At 36.3% G+C, this 26,064-nt stretch overlaps 1 protein-coding gene across 12 annotated transcripts in view; it reads right to left on the bottom strand.

Moving 5' to 3' along the window:
• LOC140155571 (prolyl endopeptidase FAP-like) overlaps positions 1 to 26,064 on the bottom strand; it is a 647,798-nt gene that overhangs the window by 96,217 nt on the left and 525,517 nt on the right. Inside the window, exon 1 of one of the 12 annotated variants that reach the window (XM_072178472.1) lies at positions 21,970 to 22,023. The exons of the other annotated variants lie outside the window; for them this stretch is intronic. Coding sequence (XP_072034573.1) covers positions 21,970 to 22,008 — 39 coding nt within the window. The 5' untranslated portion in view covers positions 22,009 to 22,023. Of the gene's footprint in view, positions 1 to 21,969; positions 22,024 to 26,064 lie in introns of those variants that run through there. 12 annotated transcript variants of the gene reach the window in all.

The following is a 26,064-nucleotide window of genomic DNA, read 5'->3' as shown; positions in this document are numbered from 1 at the left end:
TGTAAACATTACAAATATGCAAAAAAAATCAGGTTTGAAAAAAATTAACCAATTTCATATTATAAGATCATACATTATGGCTTTAATGGTGCACATGGGCTTTAATGGCGCACATGGGCTCCTCTGCCTTAGGTAAATTTCATGTACAAGTCCCTCCTCTGAAAATCCCAACAAGAATTAAGAGTTGGTGCCCTTATTTGCTAGTGGGAGTTTAACAGGAGGGCACTTTTAGTTTGTGCTTCAAATTCCAACTATATACAGATATCAAACACAAAGGTCTATTGCCATTTGGTCTAATACCATTTCGTCTAATTCCCGTTTAGTCTATATTCAATTCGTCTATTACCAGAAAGGCTAATTACCACTTAGTCTAATAAGCATATAGTCTAATAGCCATTTAGTCTAATATTGTTTGGTCTAATAACCAGTATGTCTACTAACCATATAGTCTAATAACCATTTGGTCTAATATTTCTTTAATAACCATTTGGTCTAATAACCGTTTGGTCTAATAATCGTCAGGTCTAATACTCGTATGGTCTAATAACCGATTAGTCTAATACTATTTCTTAATAAACTAAATGCTTGTAAGACTAAATGGTTTATAGACCAAATGGGTATTAGACCAAATAGCTATTAGACCTATTGGTTATAGACCAAATGGGTATTAGACTAAATGGTTGTTAGACTAAATGGTTTTAGCCTTATTGATTATTAGACTAAATGGTTATTGGACCAAATGGTTATCGGACCAAATGGTTAAAGGACCAAATGATTATTGGACGTAGTGGTTATAGACCTAATGGGTTTAGACGAAATGGATGTAGACGAACTGGATATTAGCCCAAATGGTATTAGACCAAATGGCAAATACCCAACACAAAGCACAACCCACTATCTTATCAAATTATCAACAAAATGTTACAATTTTACACATTTAATCCACAATAGACCTTCACAGCCAGGATCAGCTCCCAGAGTTTTGTACAGGTTACAACGAGGCAATTTGTAGTATTAAGTTCCTTGACTTTCAATTTCAAGCTAACTCAATTTTCCCATGCAACCATACTAAACCACTGCCAGGGTTCGAACCTGCAATCTCTCGCACCATAGTCAAACATCTTATTGATTGAGCTAACTTGATGGTACAAAAATGCAATTTTCATCTGTCTTTTTTTCTTGTCCACTTTTTCACACTTAACTAAAGCCGGATTTCTCTTGACAGTATGTCAATGTGTGGGTCCATATTAATTATTGACATGTTACTGTTCTTAATGCTCTGCCTGCTAGCCATGCGCTTCAATGGAAAAAGTTCAAGTTTTGAAATATTTTCTCAAAATATCAAGAGCTATCTTAAAAGAACTACTGAATCAATACTAGGCTTGTTTGTACTCATTTTGATGCATTTTTCATGCTGATTCCAAATATGGTCATGAAAATTTACATTTTTGAAATTTTTTAATTAAAAAAAAATTGAAACTTGTCATCTGCAGTCGACACCCGCGTGAAGAGAGTTAAGCTTCCAGCCCAGTAAGCTATTAGTGGATATAAATCAATAGTTGATGCTACTCATTAAGTATGCATGCATTAATTCCGGGATAATGAGACAACAACCCAGCCTTTTATTAGCGTTTATTACCCTAATCATCTTTGCAAAATGCTACTGGTCTTTTTGATTGAAAGAAATTGTAAATATTAGAAATATTACCAGCAGGGATGGCAGTGGCATGAAGTTACTTTGCATGAAAAGTCGGAAAAAGAGCCCAAATTTGGGCTATAAAGCCTCAAAACAGGCTGAAAATAAATAAAAGTTTGGAAATTTGGAGCAACAGAAAGCCTGCAATCAGGCAATTGCCTAAAAACTGAAATCCCTGTACCAGACGCAATAGTCTTGAAAGCAGCAATTGAGTGTTAGGTAAAGGTGAAGGGGACAAGTCTGTGTTCCAAAGCCAGAGTGGCCATCTCTCTTTCGAAGCTATTCGGCCAGACTCATCCATATAATGTTGCTGTGGGGGATCACTATACCTTCCACAGGCAACCATGATGGCATTCATTTTGAAAGCAGTATTTTTTATGCACAGCATAGAGGCTTAGTGCATGCACAGTATCTGGTGCCACCAATGGTTTATACATCGATTCAGATTTGCTGTGTATTATTGAGGGCACTCTGACAGTACACTAACTTATCACGCAGCTACTACCTCGCAGTGCCAAAGGAAGATACGATAGTCAATACATACTATCGTGTGGAGAAATAATCATCAGCGTATCCTGTGCCATATTGGGGATATTGTGTACTCACACAGATATCACGTTTACAAAGCTAAGTTAAATACTATCTTCTGATTAGAGTACTTGGTAAATCTTGCTATCTACTGAAGATAGTGTATAATAAAGCTTGCTATCTACTGAAGATAGTGTATAATAAAGCTTGCTATCTACTGAAGATAGCACACATAATAAAGATTTCTATCTACTGAAGAGTGTATGATAAACCTTGCTATCTACTGAAGATAACACACATAATAAAGCTTGCTATCTACTGCAGATAGCACACATAATAAAGCTTACTATCTACTGAAGATAGCACACATAATAAAGATTTCTATCTACTGAAGATAGCACTCATAATAAAGATTCTACTGAAGAGTGTATGATAAACCTCGCTATCTACTGAAGATAACGCACATAATAAAGCTTGCTATCTGAGGCATAGTGTATGATAAACAATGCTATCTACTGAAGATAGTACACATAATAAAGCTTACTATCTACTGAAGATAGCACTCATAATAAAGATTCTACTGAAGAGTGTATGATAAACCTCGCTATCTACTGAAGATAACGCACATAATAAAGCTTGCTATCTGCTGAAGATAGCACACATAATAAAGCTTGCTATCTACTGAAGATAGCACACATAATAAAGCTTGCTATCTGCTGAAGATAGCACACATAATAAAGCCAACTATCTACTGAAGATAGCACTCATAATAAAGATTTCTATCTACTGAAGAGTGTATGATAAACCTTGCTATCTACTGAAGATAGCGCACATAATAAAGCTTGCTATCTGCTGAAGATAGCACACATAATAAAGCTTACTATCTACTAAATATAGCTAGCACACATAATAACGCTTTTATATCTACTAAAAGAGTGTATGATAAACCTTGCTATATACTGAAGGTAGCACACATATTAATACTTGCTATCTACTGAAGATAGAACACATAATAAAGCTTGCAATCTACTGAAGATAGCATACATGCTTTGTGTTTTATCTGATAGTACATATTTCATAATAATCTCCTGAAGATGAGCTATTTACTAAATACTTCGGACAGCACACATGATTAGTATTAAATTTTAATTTGCTATCTATAGGCTATAGCACACATTTAAAAAACCTGCTATCTACTGAAAATAGCAATACAATACGATACAATTTCCCCTGACAACAAATCTTCTGATATACCACATTTTCTTGACAAAGCCATTGTTTAATTCAATAGCGTACCACACATTATGATTATAATAAAACCTCAATTCAAGAGCCAGTTTTAACGCTTGCACAATGTGCTTGATCAGTACATTGATTTATTAAAACCCTGTGTACTGGCCATAGGCTACAACATAAAAAAGTTTATATTATTTTATCAAAATATCAAGAGCTATCTTAAGAATCGCTGGACCAATACTAGGCTTGTTGGTACTCATTTTAATGCATTTTCCATGCTGATTCCACATATGGTCACGGAAATTGACAATTCTGAAATTTTTGAATTTTTTCAAAAAATTTGAAACTTGTCTTCTGCAGTCAATACCATGGAGACGCAGTTAAGACTCCTAGTTTATGTAACAGCAGCATCCAGTGATTATTGCATATTATTACGATTCCACATAAAGGCTGCTGTGTTACCTTGTATATGTTTCAACATATGAGGGGGTGATTTCATTTGTATGCAGCACAGATACAGCTTGTCAAAAGGATACAGGGAGACCTCATATGTCAAATCAACAATGCTGTTGTGTAAATATAGCAGTACAATCCAAAACCATGGTTGCCGACTAAGTTGACTTTTTTTTAAATGCTAGAATGAACAATAGCCCATGAGGAGTGTCACAGGTCAAGAAATTATACGTATCAAGCCTTGGGCTGTCCTTTACAGAACTCAGCGATCTGTCCTGGGGGTGCTTTGGGGGCTGAAGCCCCCCGCACTTTGTTAAAAATCATGCAAAATCAGCCGTTTCTTGGCGATTTTAGCCATTAAGCCCTCCGGATAAATCTGAAAGCCCCCCACAGGAACAGATCCTGGACACGCCGGTGGAACTCGTACCATTCCTCTTGAGTGTCAGCTTTACTTGTCTCAATATGTGAGTGGAAACACCACTAGCTCAAAGGCTACCTGTGCTAGTGCAGCAAATTGAAGAAAACAATTACAGGCAGGTAAACTGCAAGGCCTTCACAACGTACACCATCTGCCTTGTTTAACTCTCTCCATGTGAGATGTCAACTGCAGACAACAAGTTTAAATTTTTGTTTAAAATATTTACAAATTTCAGAATTGTAAATTATTATAACCATATTTGCAATCAGCATGAAAAATGCATTAAAATGAGTACAAACAAGTCTAGTATTGGTTCAGTGGTTCTTGAGATAGCTCTTGATATTTTAAGAAAATATCTCAAAACATGGACTTTTTTATGTTGAAGCCTATACATGGCTAGCACACAGAGCATTAACCAAAGTAAAGGTATCTCCAATCTTTACCTAATTAAACATTAATATTTCTTTGATGAGATGACCTAAATCTAAATTATAGGTTAATAAAATGCATTAATCACTTGTTGAGACAGAAATTGGGACTCAATTATGCATGCCTGCTGGGATGTTGTTGATGCGTCCAATGTAAGAGCATAGAGTGCATTGGATGCATAACCATTCTATTCAGTGCAAGTGCGTTATTCATCTATGTTTTAGATGGACAGTTTATTTTTTACAAGACCATACATACTATTGACATACAATGTAAAAAAATAATTTGTACAGCCCTCTCGAGAACTAATGCATTGCGTATGTATCTATTAAATTAGCATTTTGTGCAAATTTTATTACAAACTTGAATGGGGTTCTTTTTTAATGGACCTTCCATTTAACATGTAAATTTTTATGGAATTAAAGATTTTGAGCAGGTTGGAAAAAGTGCTATAACTTCATATTTAGTTAAACCTTAAACATTACTGGAAATATATAAATGGGAAAAGATTAAATAACAAAGACATGTTACATCAAATATTCTTTGTCAAATAATTGGAGTCTGTAGCGGCCTTTAAACTTGAGCACTGAAGCTTCAAATCACTGACACATATATTATTCACTTGTAGCTTTCACTGCTTGAAGGCAACTACACACTCCAAATGAATTAAAGATTTGGTCATCCTGACATCCTGTGATGACCACTTGTTGATGACCACTGTGATGGTCACTATTGACGTAAGTGTATCACCTCGGCCATGGTAAATCATTGATGTTCTGATCAAGGCAAATAAGGGCAAAACATGAAAACCTAATTTTGAGTTACAGATCGATTTAACATTCAAATCCTTATCCTTATGTTAATCAAAAATGAGAAAAAAAAGACAAATGGGGACGAAATTTGGCTTTGCTCTCTCACACTAAAATTCTAGCAACTCTGGTGAGTGTCTGCACCTAAAATCCACACTACCCTTGTGGAAGATTTTGGAACTATCTTCCACAGGGGGAGTATGAATTTCAAATGGAATGAACGCATTAGGCAGCTCCATTTGATACTCATCCTCCCTCTGTGGAAGATTCCTGTTAAATCTTTCTCGAAGGGTGTATGAAATCAAAATAGAGATGCCTAATATGTTCATTCCATTTGAAATTCATATTCCCCCTGTGGAAGATAGTTCCAAAATCTTCCACAGGGGTAGCATGGATTTTAACTGGAATAGCCCATTCCTCTCTCTTCATTCTCCCATATGATTTGTTGTCTCGCTCTCATCGTATACTTATCCATCTCAAAACACTACTTGCACAGATATTTATACGATGTCTACAACTCACAAGCAAAAAGGTTGCCAATAGCAACAATATCCATGGCAACTCACAGAATTCATCATATATTTACATCTATTACACAATTCAAATCAGCCCTGCATGCTTGTTTTAGTGTCTATGATTTAATAAGCTGTAATACTTGTAATCGTTTATCACAATCATTGTGCGGATACCTGAATATGTGATGCAATTTGAAATCTTCACTCCCTGTGCGGAAAATATCTTTCAAAGAGGGTGTATGGATTTCGACTACAATAGCCTTTAATCTAATATAACATTATTTATAGTAGTTCCCTACAATAAAATCAGGGCCATAACACATGTATTCAATCCCTGCATAAAAATGAACTCTCCTCACCGGCGCGTCAACTGTTACCTTCAGTAGATAGCAATATATTTCACAGTCAAGACATGTAAAGTTGTCATCTTCAGTAGATTAGATCTTGTAACAGATTCATCAGGATTAGATGGCAAAAAAATCCTGTTCTATGGGTGAATGGACCTTTGAAGTAGAGTTGGTTCTTTGTTTTTTAGCAATGACTCTAAAAATCATCAAAATTTGTAAATAAATTGCATTTTTTTTGCAATTTGTCTTTTTTTTCTACTTCACATACCATTTTTTCAGTCAAAATAAATCTCACTTTAGCCCAAAATATTACATTCACACAGCAATCAAACTCAATCCATTTTGGGCCAAAAAACGGCTCAGTTTATATGCAATTTTTTTAAAACCCTGCAAAATCTGGGTTGGTCATAAACAAAAAATATGGGTTGATCAGGCCCGTAGAACAGGGTTTTTATTCCCTGTCGCCTTATAGTGTCAAATTTAGTTCAGAAATTATGTAGAAAATCCAATTTTCTACTCATGGGTGATTGAAACTGTCTAACCGTGAGAAGGAAATTGGATTTGCCTAGATTATGATTCAGATGACCTCCATTTGCATTCACATTTTTACAAATAATAAAATATGACTGGATCACACGCATCGCATATCAACTGTACAGTGCCAGAAGTGGGTAAGTGCAATAACTGTCATGTGCAGCTGCCATGCGTAGATGAGTACGATATAGGGCCTACTGTGTGTAAATCACTAATTGCACTTACCCACTTCTGGCACTGAGCAGTTGATATACCCATGAGGTTATGAACGTCCCTTTAATGACTTAACGATTATCAACTTTAATTTCACATGTTCACAACATTAAATAATAATTGTTTATCAAAATTGAGTGTTTGAAGATACTTCCCAGCCTATTATTTCACAGATATGAGTCTTATTTGTGTGTACTTTTAATGTGTGTGTTGAAAATGCCGCCCTCGCATCACAGGACAGGCTGTGTGTGTACTCTGCTCAGCTCGAATCATGAAATACAATCACAAATTTGCAATGCTATAATATCTACCATCCCTCCTACCTATTGTGACTGAAATTGTGCATATTTTGTAAAAAAAAGTCATTTAGTAAACATAGAAAATGGATTCTATCTAAAGTTCCCTAGCACATTCTTATACATGTCTATATGCGCAAAAATCAGTTTTATAAAGAGAAGAAATTGTAAAAGCTTTCCACACAAGGATGGCATTTCCATAAAAGACTAACTACATAACATGTATGCATTTGAAATTTATTTGACAGCCTGACATTCAGAGAGTAAAATCTCAAATTTCCTTTTGAAATTGAAAAGACAGTTTCCTTAAGCAGAGAGAAATTGTGTGTAAATAAACGTCTTAAAATGGTCCCTTATGAAATCAGTTAAGAGAAATTGGCCATCAGGGGTCTCACAATTTCCAGCTCTTCCCGGGGTAATTGTGTGTTTTTACTTTCACCCTTGAAATACTCTTTTAATGCAATGTGAGAATCGGGAACACTGTTTCTGCATTTAAAGATTTAAATAAACTAAATTAAATTTCTCAGAAAGGTAGCTATTGTACTCACAACCTTCTTGGACTGACATGAGAAACTGCTTTACATTCTAAAATCAGAGAGAAATTATAGAAAGTACGTCGACTGCAAAGTGCCATTAGTGGGTAAGTGAAATAGCTGCCATGCGCTAGCTGAGTACAATATACTGTGTGTAGATTGCCAAATGTTCACAGGGCAGCTATTTGCACTTACCCACTTCTGGCACTTGCTGTTTGATCTAGGTGAATCATTTATTGAATTACATAACCTTTTATGAAACCTCTCCATGCGGGTGTCGACTGTAGACGACAATTTTTTTGTAAAAATTCAAAAATTTCAGAATTATCAATTCCCATAACCATATTTGGAATCGGCATGAAAAATGCATTAAAATGAGTACCAAAAAGCCTAGTATTGGTCCAGTGGTTCTTGAGATAGCTCTTGATATTTTGAGAAAATATCTCAAAACTTGCACTTTCATGTTATAGCCTATAGCTACCATACAGAGCATTAAACCTGAATATAGCTATAGATACACGGTTCCACACTGTCTGGTCAATTTTTAAATTCAATATCACCACATATAAACAAAAAACACCCTGAAATACACAACATAAAATAGTTCTGATATACACTTTTCTAATACAATAATGCTATCAAAAACAATTGAAGCTTGCAAGTTTGAGACTGATTTGAAGTGATTTTGTCATGATACATTTGTAGGGATAGGACTCAAAAGAAGATATCTTACACTTCCCACAATGCATTTCTTCCATTTTAATTTTCTGTACTGATTTGGTATCTAGTGCAACATGGTTCGACAGTGACAAAAAGTACCTTAACCCTAACCATACTGAACACCACTTCTGGTACTGAGCAGCCAATATGCTCCTGATTTTGTGCTACTTTGCTGCCACACCTAATTTATCATGTTCTTATTTTCTTTGTAAAAACAATCTACAAGAACATTAAAAACGAGTAGCGGTGTACACATCAAAGCAAAGTGAAGCACCGGACAACCTCTGAGGAGACCTCTGAATCAGAAACTGCTTCTGAGACCCGGGGATGTATCCCCATCACATGTGTAAGGTCTTTAAATACAACTATTAAAGTTTATTTACTCATGTTCATACATACATACATACAAAAGTACATTTAATATAGCGCTGTTACATCAAGATCAAAGCGCAGTATGAACCAGTGAAAAACGGCAATAAGAGAAAATGGCAAATATATAATATACAATACAAGCAAAAACATTATTCATCATTTGGATACAAGTGTGTTTTCAGACATTTTTTGAACTTGGAGAGTATGTCACAGTTTCTGATTTCAGCTGGTAAGTTGTTCCAGATGTGCGGAGCGATATATGTAAAAGTCCGGTTATGAGCAGATATGAGTGTTTTAGTAGGAGTGCGTTCGGATAGCCGGGTGATGTCAGAAGCTGAACGAAGACTAGCTCAGTGCGGCTGGTACAGAGTCAGGCAAGATGCTAAATAGTCGGGCGCAGCTCCATGGAGGCACTTATAGACGAGTACAATGATCTTAAATGTTATACGGTCTTTGACAGGTAGCCAGTGCAGTTGTTGTAAGCACGGCGTGGCATGGTCAAATTTCAGCGCACCACAAATTAACTTCGCAGACCAGTTTTGTATGCGTTGGAGCCGTTTGATGTCAGTTTTGTTGGAGCCAAGTAATAAAGCATTACCGTAATCGAGTCTTGATAGAACTAGAGCCCGGATGACAGAGTGACAAGAATCAAAGTCAAGATATTTGCGAATGCGCGATATATTTCTGAGTTGATAGTTGAGACTGGTGCAGAGACTTGTGATATGAGAAGACATTGTCATTGAAGTGTCAAAGACAACTCCCAGATTACGGACATTCTCAGAAGGTGTTATTGTCTTACCGCAAACTTGCAAGGATACAGGAGGCATCTTGCACTTGAGATGTTCAGGAACAGCAACAAAAAACTCTGTCTTCTCTTCATTGAGCTTGAGCATGTTCTTCGTCATCCATGACTTGATGTCAAAAATGCACGAAGAGAGCTGTGAGAGCGAAGTTGTGATTGATTGTGGGTCACATGGATTGAATGGCAAATACAGTTGTATGTCATCAGCATACGTATGGAATTGCAGTCTGTGCTGCCGTACTATGCGACCAATGGGAACAGAGTAGATGGTGAATGACTGTGGGCCCACGATCGACCCCTGAGGTAGGCCATACTTCAAAACATGAGAGTTGGAGAACACCCCATCAATACAAACACACAATGTTCTCTCCGACAGGTAAGATTTATACCATTTCAGCGCAGTCCCTGTTACACCGATGTCATGATGAAGGCGATCAAGCAAGATTGAGTGGCTCACAGTGTCAAACGCTGCGCTTAAGTCCAAAAGGACTAGGAATACACCTCTGCGCTGAGAAACATGCTGCATGATGTCGTCTTTAACTTTCAGCAGAGCCGACTCAGTACTGTGTGAAGTCCTGTAAGCCGACTGTAAGGGTTCATGTAGATTTTCTCTGGTCATGTAATCATTGATGTTATTGACAGCATGTTTTTCGATGACTTTCGACACAAATGGTATGTTTGATACTGGGCGATAGTTTCTTAACTCGTTGGGGTCCAGCGATTGTTTTTTGATGATTGGAGCAACGACAGCGTGCTTCAATGAGGATGGGAACACTCCAGAGCTGAGAGATGTATTGACAACCTCGGTGATCATTGGAACAAACATTGATGGGTTTTGTTTTATGAACCATGTTGGCAACGGGTCCAGAAGACAAGTTTTTGATGGTGCTTTGTTGATATGAGCTAAGATTTCTTCTTCACTCACTGGGTTGAATTCATGAAAACTACAATCAACAGGTGAGGACGGAGCTACATCACTAGCAACATTGGCATTCTCAAGTTCTTTTCAATGCCTTCAGAGATTATGTTGACTTTATCAGTAAAGAAGGTGGCAAAGTCATTACTGAGATCTTGTGCAGATTCATGTGCAGGCAGTATTTTTGTGCCTTTACCGAGGAGGGAATTTACTTTCTTGAACATTGTCTTAGAGTCAGCTTGTTCAAATTCCGATCTGTAATGCTCCTTTTTGGCTTTGTCTATCATTTCATTAACCAGCTTTCTTTGGTCAATGTAGATCTGACGGTGAATTTCAAGGCGGTTGTCCTCCATTTACGCTCGTATTTGGCGGCGGAGGCGACGGGCAACATGGATATCAGTATTGTACCAAGGCTGATGTGGTCTATTGGTACGAGATCGGACAGTGGTAGGAGCATGCTTATCAAGAGTGTTCTTTATGGTGTTATTGTAGAGTTCAACAAGATTATTGACAGTGTCACTTTGAGAATCAAAGTCAGAGATAAGATCATCATGGAAGGATTTGAGATCAATATCTTTGAAATTGCGTGTGACAAACTCGGTTTTCTGATATTTTGGCTTTGACATTGCGATCAAGCAATAAACAACATGATGGTCAGAAAGCATTGATTCTTGGATGCAGTCCTTGATGAGATTGTCTTCAGGACGTGAGATAACAAGATCTAATGTATTCCCAGATCGATGTGTTGGGAATGTAACGTGTTGCTCAAAACCTGAATTGCCGAGTGTAGTCATAAAATTGGACACATCTGATTTTGTCGGGTTATTAACATGTATGTTGAAGTCACCCACCATTTCATGGATATTACCATTAATTCAAACTGAATAGTGATATAGAACAACAAGGTAATGTCAAACGTCAAGTCAGTTGTCTGTGACTAGTCTTTATTCTGAGATACAATCACAAAGAAGTTTATTTTGGTTTGTTTTAGTGACTGGCACACATGACTAGTGGCGACACCAGGAATTTTTTCGGGGGGGCACTGGGTGAAAAGTGAATTTCAAGGGGAGGCAAAATTTGTTGCAAAATCAACAAATTTTGCACAAAATTGCTATAAAAATGGAAATTTTTGTCATTTTGCCTTAAAAGTAGGGGTTGCAAACAGGGGGGGAGAAAATATTTTACTTTAATCCCCATGTAGTTTTGCCACTGCAAACAACTTATCCACTCACAATATTTTAAAAATATAATCAATTCTAATGTTTCCATAATATTTGACTGGGATGGCATTATAAATTATCTTTCTAAATTCTAATAAATATTATATCTGAACATTGCATACATGCAATAATCTAAAATAATTTAAAGTGAATTATATACTAGTTTTTGCAATTATTATCATGAAACATACTCTCCTCAATTTGCTGATATTGTAAGTGTTAACTTAAATGATTTTAATGACAATGTTGAAAGACATATTACCACTCAAACATGGTAATTCTATCATGTTCTAAAAAGACTGCAATCCCACACAATGTGTACTTCTTCCTACACAATCCTTCCCAATAAAAAAAAAGCAATTCTTCACAATCTCACAGTGCATAGTGCAAGGGCTGTGTTTGCAGCCCATCTACTATAGGGGGATTCTTTCCATTTTCTCCATTTGTGACACAATCTGGTCCATGGAGGCCAAAGGCAATAAATTTGAAATTGAGATAAAGACAAAAAATATGGAGTAAAATAATAAAATATATAAGAATATAGACATCATAAAACTTCATAACTGGAGGGGGGAAAAGCACAACTTTTATTTTGATAAATTTTCAGCCTAAAGTCAAGAACCACAAGACCTATGGAAATATAAATATAGCTATTGGCCTCCTTTACTCATTTCATCTAAGATCATTGAGTTAATATTAAGAAGTACACTGCAGTTAATGAGTTACATGGCTAAAACTGGAAAAATATTGGCTTCTACCATCTGACCTGCCTTAACATCTTATAATTATATAATGACAAATCCAGTCACATCCACGTAGGTCATCTGGGGTCATCATAATATGGCAGGCAAATATCTTGACATTACACAGACAATGATATTAACTCCATGAGAACTACCTGCCGATTGGCCAAAAACAAGTTTTCACTATCAATTGGCCCAATCAGCAACATTGTTAGAACAATTTCACCATGCAAAAAAAATTGGGGTGAATTATTTGCAATGTCCATTCTGATTGGTGATTAAAGTGAAAATATCATGTTATTGACCAATCAGAGGCAACGTTAGATCGGCAGGTAGTGCTCAGGGGGTTAATATAGTGCCATGTCTCAGAAATACACAAGGAAATTTGAAAACGTTATCTGATAGCTTCTGATATTTGAGCTCTATTTTATTAAGACCTATAATGCAGAACATAAGTGCAAAACACATTCCTATATCGCACATGAAGTTGCAACCGATTCCAGGAATTGCGCTTGACAGTCGCATGGTAATTGAAGACATGGGAAATGCTATTTGCAATAAGATGCACTAACGTGCTGCTTTTGTAACCGACTATGTAAATTTTCAAGAAAAAACAAAACCTCTAAATTATTGACATATCGTGTACCGTTACCTTATTGAAATATTTTCTTTTCTCCTGTAGCAACATGACCCGGGGGTCACTCCCATTGTGGCCTGTACACCATCCGCGATAATGAAAACGCGTAAAAGGGTCGTTTTTTAGTGGGTAGGCACGATCGCGCGTGTCGCGTTTAGGGTGTCAAAAACATGAAAAATTGGAAAAAGGGTAGCAAAATTGCAATTTCTAAATCACGCTGAATTGAAATTTAGGGTATGAAATTTGATGTTAGGAATGAAATCCTTGTTTAGGGTGTCGCTTTTAGCCAAGGGTTAAATCCTTGTTTAGGTGCTTTTCAAAAGTTGATTATCGCGGATGGTGTACAGGCCACAATGGGAGTGACCCCCGGGAACATGACATTGAATCACATTGTGTAATTGGATCTGTGGTAGAAACTAGAGACTACATTCCATACCATAGCTAAAAGATAGTGGTGGAAAGATTTGATAGCTGCAAGTGGAAACCACTTGATTTTGGAAGCTAATTTTGAATCATTTCATGTACATATCCTTAAAACTTTTGAATCCATGCTTTCTTCAAATGTTTTCAGCTTTGACAGCCAGTTGCCATGGCAATTGCCATGAGCATGAAAGTTAGTCTTAAAAACACAGTGGTCAATCTGTCATCCTAACCAGCTGGACTTCACTTGGGTCACCATACTATATGCCCTCTGGCAATTCCAGCCCTGAAACTCACTCCCCTGCCCAGCTGACCTCCAGAGCACCAGGAATGTGTTGACATTCAAAAGGTCAAACATCAGCAGGTGTCGAGGTATATAAGATCAAATTATGAAATCCAATATCAGAAAATGAAACCAGTGGAACAAAATTAGCGCAGCGGTAATTCCCTCGCTTTGCACCACTGAGGTCCCGGGTTCAAGCCCGGCGCGCCCAAGGACTCATGTGCACTTGGTTTATCCCGATTCCATGCTCGCTCTCGCAGGTTTTCTCCGGAATCTCCGGTTTCCTCCTGTATCGCAAAAATTGGTGATTAGTTGTTTGGTTATCAAAAACTTCCTTCACCCAATGGAATTTGGGGAGCTGCACAGATAATTGGTGGATGTTACAATCTAAATGCGGATAGGTGTGCGCTGTTCGGCAGCAACCTAGTTGATGCGATTTGATTGTGATGATTTACCATTGCAGCGAAATTACAGCGCTTTGAGTCCTCTAAGATCTGGAGAAAGGCGCTTTATAAATCCAAAATTTATTTATTTATTATTTTATTTATTATAACATTTCTGTAAAAATAGATTAGTATTTATTTTCCATAAAATGTTAGCTTTTACTGTCAGATATGTCCACTTTTAATTTTGAGCCGAACAAGTGAGGTAAAGCATAGAAAATTGGAATTTACTACTATAGCACCCATGCATGTTACTCCCATGGTTGTAATACTGGTGCGATACTGGGGGTGTGTGTGTATGTATCCCTCACGTCGTGTAATGTAATGTGCATACGTGTTCGACTAATATTTCCATCATAATAATAAAACGCCGGTTTCCATCGTTGTATTCAAAATCTCGGATTTTGACAAAACTACAGCACCTAAAGTCTTGATTTTTGCAGAGTATCTTTATTGACTAAAGTACATTACAATTGTGTAAAACCAGAATTTAAAATTTTTTTGAGGGCGTTCTTCCTCAGCAAATGTTATAATATGGCTTTAAAGCTCCAAAGTCAGGGTCAGTCTGTCTGTTTTCTTTCAACATTAAAAATGCAAGTTCACCACAAAAAATGCACAACATGATGGGTACCGATCATTTTGATACACCCTGTATGATATTATCTGCCAGCATATCATACTCAAATGTTGGCATACTTCAGTAAATGATGATACACATAATCCTCATGATCACAGTGATATAGCTGATGGCTGCATCAGTAGAAATCATACACTTACATTTCAGTGATAATTTGCTGAAGCTCATTAATATGCATAAGCTTCTCAACTGAAGCCTGATATTTCATGATGATTATTTTGTATGTTTAATCCACAGAACAGGGCAACAACCTCATGATTTTCAGCATTGGAGTTTAAAGGGGAAATTTTCGCAATATAAAAGTAAATTTTGTGAGTTGTGCAATGCTCCTTTCTACAACAAAGTTGGGTTTTTATCAAATTTATCAATTGGTAACCACATAATACCTAATAGCATTAATTTGTAACAGTGTCTTAGCTAGCCACCCATCTGCCTGTCATTTTAGACAAGGAGTTTGCTCCTGGAACAGGCAAAATTAATGCCTTACAGGCCTTAGACAGATGTTACATTATAATTGTCATGATTGTAGGCGATGAGAAAGGCTATTGACCTTTTTAGTAGACCAGATTTGCAAAACAAGGCCATAGCAGCACATATTTGAACTCTATGAACCTCCAATGGGCTATAAAACTGTCTAGCTAAGACCCTGATTTGTAATTATATAGAAATACATAGTTTGACATCACATTCTCATGTGATATATCCTATGTGACTCAGTATAGGGAAATATTTGCTGGTTTCTTCAACAGTGGTGTGATTTAAAAGTTGTTTTTGTATTCAGTTATTTATTGCAATCCGCAGGTCAAGAACCCCACAGCATATGCAGCTACATGAGCAGTGATGAGTGGTCATTTTACCTTCACCATGTGTGTACTGACTAGGATCCACAACATGCCCATCTATCAGGACACAGTTCTTTAACCCCAATACATTTGTACATTCATTGAATGAAAATTTGGTTGCAAAAACTGTTAAAACTCATCCCAATGGCATAGTCCAATAACCTCAATTAAACAATCATATGTGCAAATTTGACCCCAAGTTGCAGCGTATGAGTTTTTGTACCCAAATTTTCAGAGGTCATTCAATGAATATACCAATGTATTGGGGTTAAAGAACTGTGCCCTGAATAGATGAGCATGTTGTGGATCTTAGTGAATACTGGGAAAGAAATAGGGATGTGCAGCGAAATATATACACTTCCAAGCATTATAGCAATTACTAGCCATTGCATGAGTGGTCATTTAACAAGCCATTTACCTACACTTTCACCAGGTGCCTGATGTGTACTGACATATGCTGGAAATAGGACTAGAGATGTTCAGCGAAGTACACCACCGAAACAACATATTTATTTACTGAGAAGTCTGAACCATTAAATAGATGGGTATTCCAAGATGCATTGATGCATCTGTAACCACCCCTATCAGATTTGAGTATAGGCCTATACTTAGCAACTATTTTAAACTATTACGATTGGGTAGTTCACAGCATCTTGCGAATGGTAGTGAGCTTTGGCAAAAATTGCATTGATCATTTCATAGCAAGTGTGTAGAAGAATTCAAAAATCACAGATATACTTTTGTAGGTACTGTGGTTCTTGAGTTATGTTGTAAAGAGGGCTAAAACAACAACACTTTTGTAAAACGTACATAACTTCACAACAATAAATCAAGCAAGTTTTCAAAGTATATGATTTGTAGAATGAACTTTTGCAAAACAAAGTGTTATTTTTCAATAATATATTAATTTAGATAATGAAAATCAATTTTTTTTTGGCAGCTTCGACCAACAATATCTCGTCTACCCTTAAGCTTCTAGAGGTTGCATCTATTAAGAAATAAATCTACCTAACTATTGTTTTGTTTATATATCTCTACTAGATGTTTCTTTTTAATGGCAGTAGACTAATAATGTTGATAAATCATTTCCAATGACCAGGCAACTTTTTTTGCCAAATAAAACTACAACAAAAAATATCAACATTTACAAATATCAAATCAATAAAAAAAGTTTCCATGAATAAATGTGTAATGACAGCAACCGCAATTTACAATTTACGGTAGTGCAGTGGGCTTTTCTGGTTGAAATCCATACACCCCCAATGGAAGACATGACTTTAATCTCCCACACAGGGAGTGTGAATTTCAAATGGAGCCACCAATTCAGTGTTGTCTGCTCCAAAATGGGCTATTCCAGTTGAAATCCACACCCCCCTGTGGAAGACAAGACATTAATCTCCCATACAGGGTGTATAGATTTCAAATGGAGTCACACGCTCAGGTTATGGGATTACCTAAACGGGTGACTCCATTTGAATTCTACACTCCCTGTGTGGGCGATTAAGATAATTTCTGCCATAAGGGGTGTATGTAATTCATCCGGAACATCCCAATTTCTGAATGCTCTGCCCTATTTCGTAGATCGGTTCATCATGAATAAGAATTTTGGATTACGAGTACGATATTATACCTCGTGGCTATTTGAATTCAGGGTCACCTAACTTGTAAGATGGAAGATAGTCTGAATGAGCGATTTACGATATTATACCTCGTGGCTATTTGAATTCAGGGTCACCTAACTTGTAAGATGGAAGATAGTCTGAATGAGCGATTTACGATATTATACCTTGTGGCTATTTGAACTCAATGTACTCAATACCTAACTTGCAATATGGTAGTCAGAATAGGCGATATTAGAAAATATCTACAATGAGTTTGTCTTAATTTTGTCTGTACAAATGGTTATACGAAAATAGAGAGTTTTAAGTCGCTATCTTTGGTTATTTTGGTTCACATAATTTATACTTTAGACAAGAATGAGGCACATTTTTGATGATTTGTGCCAAATTAGGCACAGTAGCACAGCAGTTAAGACTCATCATCATTGGTTCGAATCCCTGCAGTATCAACCGTGTGGTGTGGCTCTTCACTCTATAAGCCTCTCCCCGCCCAGGTGTACAAATGAGTACCACCAGCTTTATTCAATACCGGAAAGGTAACCGACTCACTGCGGAGGAGAGGCAAATTTGTTGGCAATATCTGGTTGGAATTTGGCATTCAATGATGGTATCATCTACACATATCTCTATATCATTGCGAGGTAGCTCATGGTCCTGGGTTCGAATCCATGCTGTATCAACCAGCTCTTCACTCTTACTGCCTCTCCCCACCCAGGTGTACAAATGAGTACCACCCGCTTTATTCAATGCCAGAAAGGTAACGGACTCGCTGTGGAGGAGGGGGCACATTTGTTGGCAATATTTTGGAATTTGACATTCAATGAGTGTATCGTCTACACATATCTCTATATCATTGCGAGGTAACTCATGGTTGTGGGTTCGAATCCCTGCTGTATCAACCATGTGAAGCTCTTTACTCCTACTGCCTCTCCCCACCCAGGTGTACAAATGGGTACCGGCTGAAAAGTAATAGATTCGCTGTGGAGGAGGGGGCACATTTGTTGGCAATATCCTATTGGAATTTGGCATTCAATAACAGTATCGTCTACACATATCTCTGTATCATCGCCTTCTCTGAGTAATAAATTGCAAACCTCTAGGATACAACTACTCATTGATGTATTATTAGATAGGCTATTTCTAGTGTGTTCAATAAACACACTCACTATGTCGTCTTTCATACCATGCACTATTTTGCAATTCCATCAGGCAATTCGGAATAGGTTTGAATTTACAATTCATTGTACTATGAATTGTTATTCTCATTATAGCATACATCGTGGACATGTTCATCTCTAGAAGGCAAAGTTTTAACAATATGAAGTGTATTTGTATTCATTGTATTTTGTTAGCCCCATTAGCGTCTCATGGACATGTGCATCTCTAGAAGGCAAAGTGCAGCAATTTGGAATATGATTGACTGTATATATTTCTCATCTTTACTGGTCGCATTGATTAGGCAAAAAAAAAAGGTTCGTCTCAAAGCTCACAAGAAATTTAAAAACAAATGCGAAATGCGAATTTTTTTTTTTTTTTTTTTATTCCCAACTTTTTTTCATGGTATTTTAAGAAAAAAGTCTGATTTTCGCCAATTTTTTCTGGAAAAAACTAAAAAAAAAAAAAATTTGAAATAAAAAAAATTTCCGCATTTGTTTTTTGTCAAATCGTGGGATTTTACAAACGCGCGCACAAGCTTTGAGACGAACCTTTTTTTTTTGGCCTTAATTAACATAGTTACTTGATATTACAATTGTAGTAAAAGGTCAAAATTTGATTTTCTTGAAATGAAAAAAAAAACCTACACATTACCAAAAATAACCAGCACAACCAAAAATGCACACATAACGTACAAATATGTTATGAAAAGTCCAATTTTTCTCCCCAGCCTACTCATATATCCACATGGTTGTAATGGTAATGTTAAATTGATCAGCCCCAGGAGGAGTATGCACTACAATATGGCTATTGGCACTGATATGTACATGAGGTACACTATATGTACAGCATTTAAAAAAACTAATTTGTACATTTCTACCGAATTTGTATTATTTCTGATTTCCATTTCAATGTTCATACTCAAAATTCGCCCAATTAAATCTCCGCTAAAATGCCAGCAAATAGAGCAAAACTAATACAAAGGAAATGAAAAAATGCATTATATTAAAACTATTTATATATCTATCTACAACATTTTACTCATAGTTAAACTATCTGTTATATCTATATCTAATCTATATATATTTACTTACCTGTAAGCGGAGATAACAAATGAGGTACAGAAGCCACAGGATATAACATGAAAAGAAACAAAAGAAGAATAAACATGAATTACTCATGTACCGAGTCTATGTTAAAAGCAGTTTATTAATAAACATCCCATGGGGATGTTTTACAGGAGGTGCTGGGAGAAGGTGACTTCCTCAATTCCCTTAGAGCTTTGTTCAAGCTGATTTGACAATATCCTGTTGTCAATTATCGCAGGTGCTACCTTAAAGTTGATAACTGGTAGTAACTATCTTCAGTAGATAGCATGAGTAGTAACAACTAGAATTACACGGTTCATAATTAAGGTGGCCCCACAATAAATGTTTGAGAATAACAAATATGTGATGTGATCAAGCAAAATCAGTCGGAACTCGGAAATATTGATTTTGAGATATAGCCAAACAAAGGAACTATTTCCTTTTGTTTACTATTGGTTTGGAAACTCTTTAATTGCTCATATCTTTCGGACTGGTTGTTCAATTTCAATGAGGTTTTCTGCAAAATCCAGCTTACCCAGAGTTTGCACTGATTTTGCTTGATCGCATCACATATTTGAAAATACAAATAATATGCAAATAAGCTAATTAATATTCATAGATATAAGTTGTACAACACAAGAGGTGATCACGTCCTATCACCATACCAAATTAGAAAAGAGGAGTAATGGCATTTTAGGTAATATATGCAAATATGGTCATTAATATTCATAAATATGGAAATAACATGACACAAAACTATATACAGCACATTAGGCCCCCATATCCAGTCACCATGCCAAGTTTGATATAAAATAAATTTGATGAATTGGGCATGAAACTTGAGTTGAGCTAGAGTTGTCAAATATCGCGCTTGATGATGAAGCATGCAAATCTGGCTACTGTCCAAGATCAAATATGCAAATAAGCTCATTAATATTTATAACTATGCAAATAACATGACAGTTGTGTGAGCCAAAAATGATACCCACTCACACACTGTTGGTATGTATTTGAGCAATCCAAGGATATCTATATAAATAACCAAATATCATATGCTATCTTCAGAAGATAGCACTCACCTAATGCTATCTTCAGAAGATAGCACTCACCTATATGCTATCTTCAGAAGATAGCACTCACCTATATGCTATCTTCAGAAGATAGCACTCACCTATATGCTATCTTCAGAAGATAGCTCACCTATATGCTATCTTCAGAAGATAGCACTCACTAATAAGACCATATCTTCTATTAAATTATTAAAACCATAATTCCTATAAAAAGGATTCCCTCAACATAATAATTCCTATATTTTTAATATATAACAGTGCTTGTCCCTGTAGTCGCAAAATGATGCTGTTATTACAGAACTAACTTCAGCACTAACTTCACAAGATAGCAAAAGCAGTAACATGTTCAATACATCACAATTAGCAATACTAACTTCAGAAGATATCACAAGCAGTAATTATGCTGTCTTCATTAGATAGCAAGTAGATTTTCAAGTCTCAACCTCAAACCAACTAACATTTTGTCAGTCCTGACCAACACACCCATTATTTCTGATAACGGTATGTTTCTCACCCTATATCACAATTAGTAATACTAACTTCAGAAGATAGCATATAAGCAGTAATAATGCTGTCTTCATTAGATAGCAAGTAGATTTTCGGGTCTCAACCTCAAACCAACTAGCATTTTGCCAGCAGGGATGTAGCAACAGTGGGTGGTAGTGGGCGGTAGAGCCCACCACTCAGTTTTGGAACCCACCACTGAGCTGCAATTTTAGGACTATAGCCCACCACTAAGAAGCCAAAATTGCACCATTTTATTGGATTAGTCAAGAATTCGGTCCATTTTGGCAAAAAATTGCCAGATATGCAAGATTTTCATAAAATGCCACCCAGCACTAAAACTATCCTAGCTACAACCCTGTTTGCCAGTCCTGACCAACACACCCATTATTTCTGGTAATGGTCTGTTTCTCACCCTATATCTAATATTTAATCGCCGCTCTAGCAATCCCACTTGTCAAATAAAATCAATGTACAAACCAACTACATACAGGAGAAGGTGTTCCTTCTGATGATACTATAATAGCCATCCTCCACACGATTTTACCAACATTCAGCAATCATCAAAATCATATCCATGTGATACCATGTGATTTAATAATCCGTGATTAACACAATGCGTAAAGCCACTTCCATGGCGGCCATGTTTACACTTTCTATAAAGCCTATATTGCACTTCTGTATAAACCATATATATCCTGGTGTAGATCTATGAGTGCTATGCTCTGTGATTGATAAAAGCTTACAATGAAAGGAAGGGAATTTTATGACCTAACCAACACTATACATAATGAAATTACACATATGGAGTTACTCGTCGTACAAAATCAGCTTTTGTTTTTTCACTTATAATTCCTGGTTATTTAACTATTTACAGTACGGTGAAAATATTATCCAAATTGGGCCTACCACTCCTGAGATATAAATATTTTTATGTTGACAAAAATGATAAAATACAAAAGTTCTTGAACTTGACTTTTTGTCTACATCTGAAAATGAATCCCAGCGACAAACGACCCATTTCACATATCGACTGCTCAGCGCCAGAAGTGGGTGAGTGCAATAGCTGCCCTGTGAACATTTGGCAATTTACACGCAGTATACTGTACTCATCTACACATGGTAGCTACACATGGCAGCTATTGCACTTACCCACTTTTGGCACTGAGCCGTCGATGTCGTATATATCAGAATGATGCAAAATATGGACAGATGGTTTTATCATTTGCGAAGCAAGGAGCAGTCAATTTGATATACTATATGACACTTGGGGATAGGAAATATGTCTTACATGTTGTATTAGATGAACCTATTTGGGGATCCATAGGGTACACCTTACATGGCATAATGGTGGTGAGGTTTGGGGGAGTTTGCTATCACTAGGATCCACAACATGCTCATCTATCAGGGGTACAGTTCTTTAACCCCAATACATTTGTGTATTCATTGAATGACCTTTGAAAATTTGAGTACAAAAACTCATACTCTGCAACTTGAGGTCAAATTTTGCACTACGATTGATTAATTGAGGTTATTGAACTATGCCATTGGGATGAGGTGTCTCAGCTTGATCACTTTTTACAAACTTCCTTAGTCTTGCATACACTTAGCCTTCATCGAGACATTTAAGTAAAATCAAATTTTGTGATTTTCTCAATAACTACTCATTTTTTGTAGGAATCTGTTGTACTACTTAGATTCCTTGCATCAATTCTGAAAATGTATAGTTTTATATACGTACATCATTAAGTTTAAAGATACATTAAAAAACAATATTTAAAATACTGACTCAAAGGAGACATACTGACTATAGCTAATCAAAATTTGCATCGCAAGGCCTCTGTGCATTGAAAAATTTTTGAGCGAACCCCCAGTAATTGTTATATCCAGACACATGACACATATTTTGTAACAAGTTCCGCAACATTAATGGTCCATACTTCCTAATATTCACACTCCATGAGCTAATCTTTATTAGCCTCTAATAAGATCAAAATATTGCAATTATCTTCCGCAGATAAATCAACCATTACGACTGACAGATTTGTCTAACTAGTTAAAATAGCATTATGATTTTGAACTCTTAGATGTCCGTCTAGTATAGCATTGGGCTATTCCATTTAAAATTCACACTACCCCTGTGGAAGATTTATCTAAAGTCTTCCACAGAGGGAGTATGAGTTTTGAATAGAATCAATAATTGGGTAGCTTCCATTTGAAATACTCACTCCAGTTGCAGATGATATAGGTAAAGCCATAATACAGGGGGAGTATGGGTTCCAAAATGATTAATTCTGACCAATTACATTTGAAAAACATACTCCCCCTGTGGAAGATATTTCCACAATCTTCCACAGGGGGAGTGTGGATTTCAACTGGTATAGCCCATTGGAGTTGCTTGCATTGTGATTTTTATTAGTTTATTTCTATTTAAATGGCATTTGCAGATGTGGCATAGTTCATTTGATTGAAATCAAAAGATGGCCACTGACTAGGCCTGTCATAAAAAAACACCTCAAATAGTTGCCATTAAAGGGGCATTTCATGATCCGCATCCCCCCCCCCACTTTTCTCCTAAGAATTTTACACCACTGGAAACCATTGCCTACATAATGTTTATGTACAAAGTACAAAAAAATTATTTTTTTGCAGATTATTTCGTTTAGCAAAAATATTGTCAAATTTGTATTACGTTCTGGTATACCAAAACATAATTATAACACATTGGCCTATGCAACAGTGTAATACACATAATCACGCATAACTTTCAAACACAAAATTAGAATCAACTGAACTTTTGAAAATATGGTTTTTTTTCTGTGGATAACTACTGTAAAATGTTATAAAAAGAGGATGCTAGGATCACGAAATACTCCTTTAACAAAACTATCATTACTATTAATAGACATTTTAATGTCATATAGATTTTCAAATAAAATATAATAAAATAAAATTCAAAATCAAAATGGCTTTATGCTAGTGCTAATACCTCTTTGCGATATCCTCCGGTTGTGTGCAGAATTATTGCCATGTTGACTGTAGCAAAGAACATGTCCCATAACACGACTATACCAGTAACTAATCCATAATAATCTCCGCTAATCTCTGACCCATCATGTCACATAATCACAAATATAATATTTATCCTCCGATATTAATGCCTACCAATATGGCTACCGCGAGGACACCAACTGTCATATATGCAGCAAGCTTTTAGGATACCTATCGAGTCCCCATTTAGTCTACGTCTGGTAGGCACTGTGCAAACATTCCGACCATTAAGACATGGACTTCCTCAGTCAATCAAACACCAATTAATACGCTAGGTCATCACTAACGGCCTCGTTTTGTTATTCTTATTCCATAGACCCCGGTCGTCATTTCATTCACTGCTTATTTTACATGTCATTTAATTTGATTTGGTTATCTATCAATCAATCCATTAAGCGCAAAGTGCTATTCCGTTTAAAATCCACACTAACCATGTGGAAGATTTGGGAAATATGTTCCACAGCGGGAGTATGAATTACAAATGGAATTAGCACATTAACCAACTCTATTTACAACTCACCAGCCCATCTGTGGAAGATTCAAGTTGATTTTTTTTTCAGAGGGAGGATGAAATTTAAATACAGCTGCTTAATATATTCATTCCATTCATACCCCTGTGGAAGATATTTCCACAATCTTCCACAGAGGTAGATATGCATGTGCTATCTTCAGTAGACAGCACAATATGTCTATGCTGTCTTCAGTAGACAGCACAACATGTTTAAGTCAGGGAATCAAAATGGTGGCACGTGCCCCACTTGTGGCGCATTGACGCAAGCCAAGTGGAGTTTGACCGCTTGATTCCACATCTATGCTATCTTCATAAGATAGCACAATATATGTCTGTACTATCTTCAGTAGACATCACAATAATGTCTATGTAATCTTCGGCAGGTAGCACAATGTCTGTGCTATTATATCTATACTATCTTCAGTAGACATATATTAGATTAATTATAAAAATGCTATTTTCAGTAGACTGCACAATAATATGCCAACACTATATAGCTTCAGTAGATAGCACAAAACATCTATACTATCTTCATAGGATAGCACAATATATATCTGTACTATCTTCAGTAGACATCACAATAATATCTATGTAATCTTTAGCAGGTAGCACAATGTCTATGCTATCTTCTGTAGAAATCACAATATATATCTATGCTATCTTCAGTAGACATGGTAGTTAGCACAATATTACAACTATGCCTTCTTCAGTAGCACAATATGCATACAAGCTCTTTATTAGATAGCAGACAACACAATATAATGCTATTTTCAGAAGACTGCACAATAATGTCTATACTATCTTCAGTAGACAGAACAATATATACCTACGCTATCTTCAGTAGATAGTACAATACATCTATACTATCTTCTTAAGATAGCACAATATATGTCTATGCTATCTTCAGTAGACAGCACAATATTATGTCTATGTCTATGCTATTTACAGTACACAGCACTGTAGTATTTGTCATAATTCTTCAACATGTCAATGTGTGCTAGCATTTTATGATATCATAGTTGAT

The sequence above is a fragment of the Amphiura filiformis genome, chromosome 6 (assembly GCF_039555335.1).
Source record: "Amphiura filiformis chromosome 6, Afil_fr2py, whole genome shotgun sequence".
NCBI lineage: Eukaryota > Metazoa > Echinodermata > Ophiuroidea > Amphilepidida > Amphiuridae > Amphiura > Amphiura filiformis.
The sequence above is the reverse complement of the archived record's forward strand: the minus strand, read 5'-3'. Positions and strand labels throughout refer to the sequence as shown.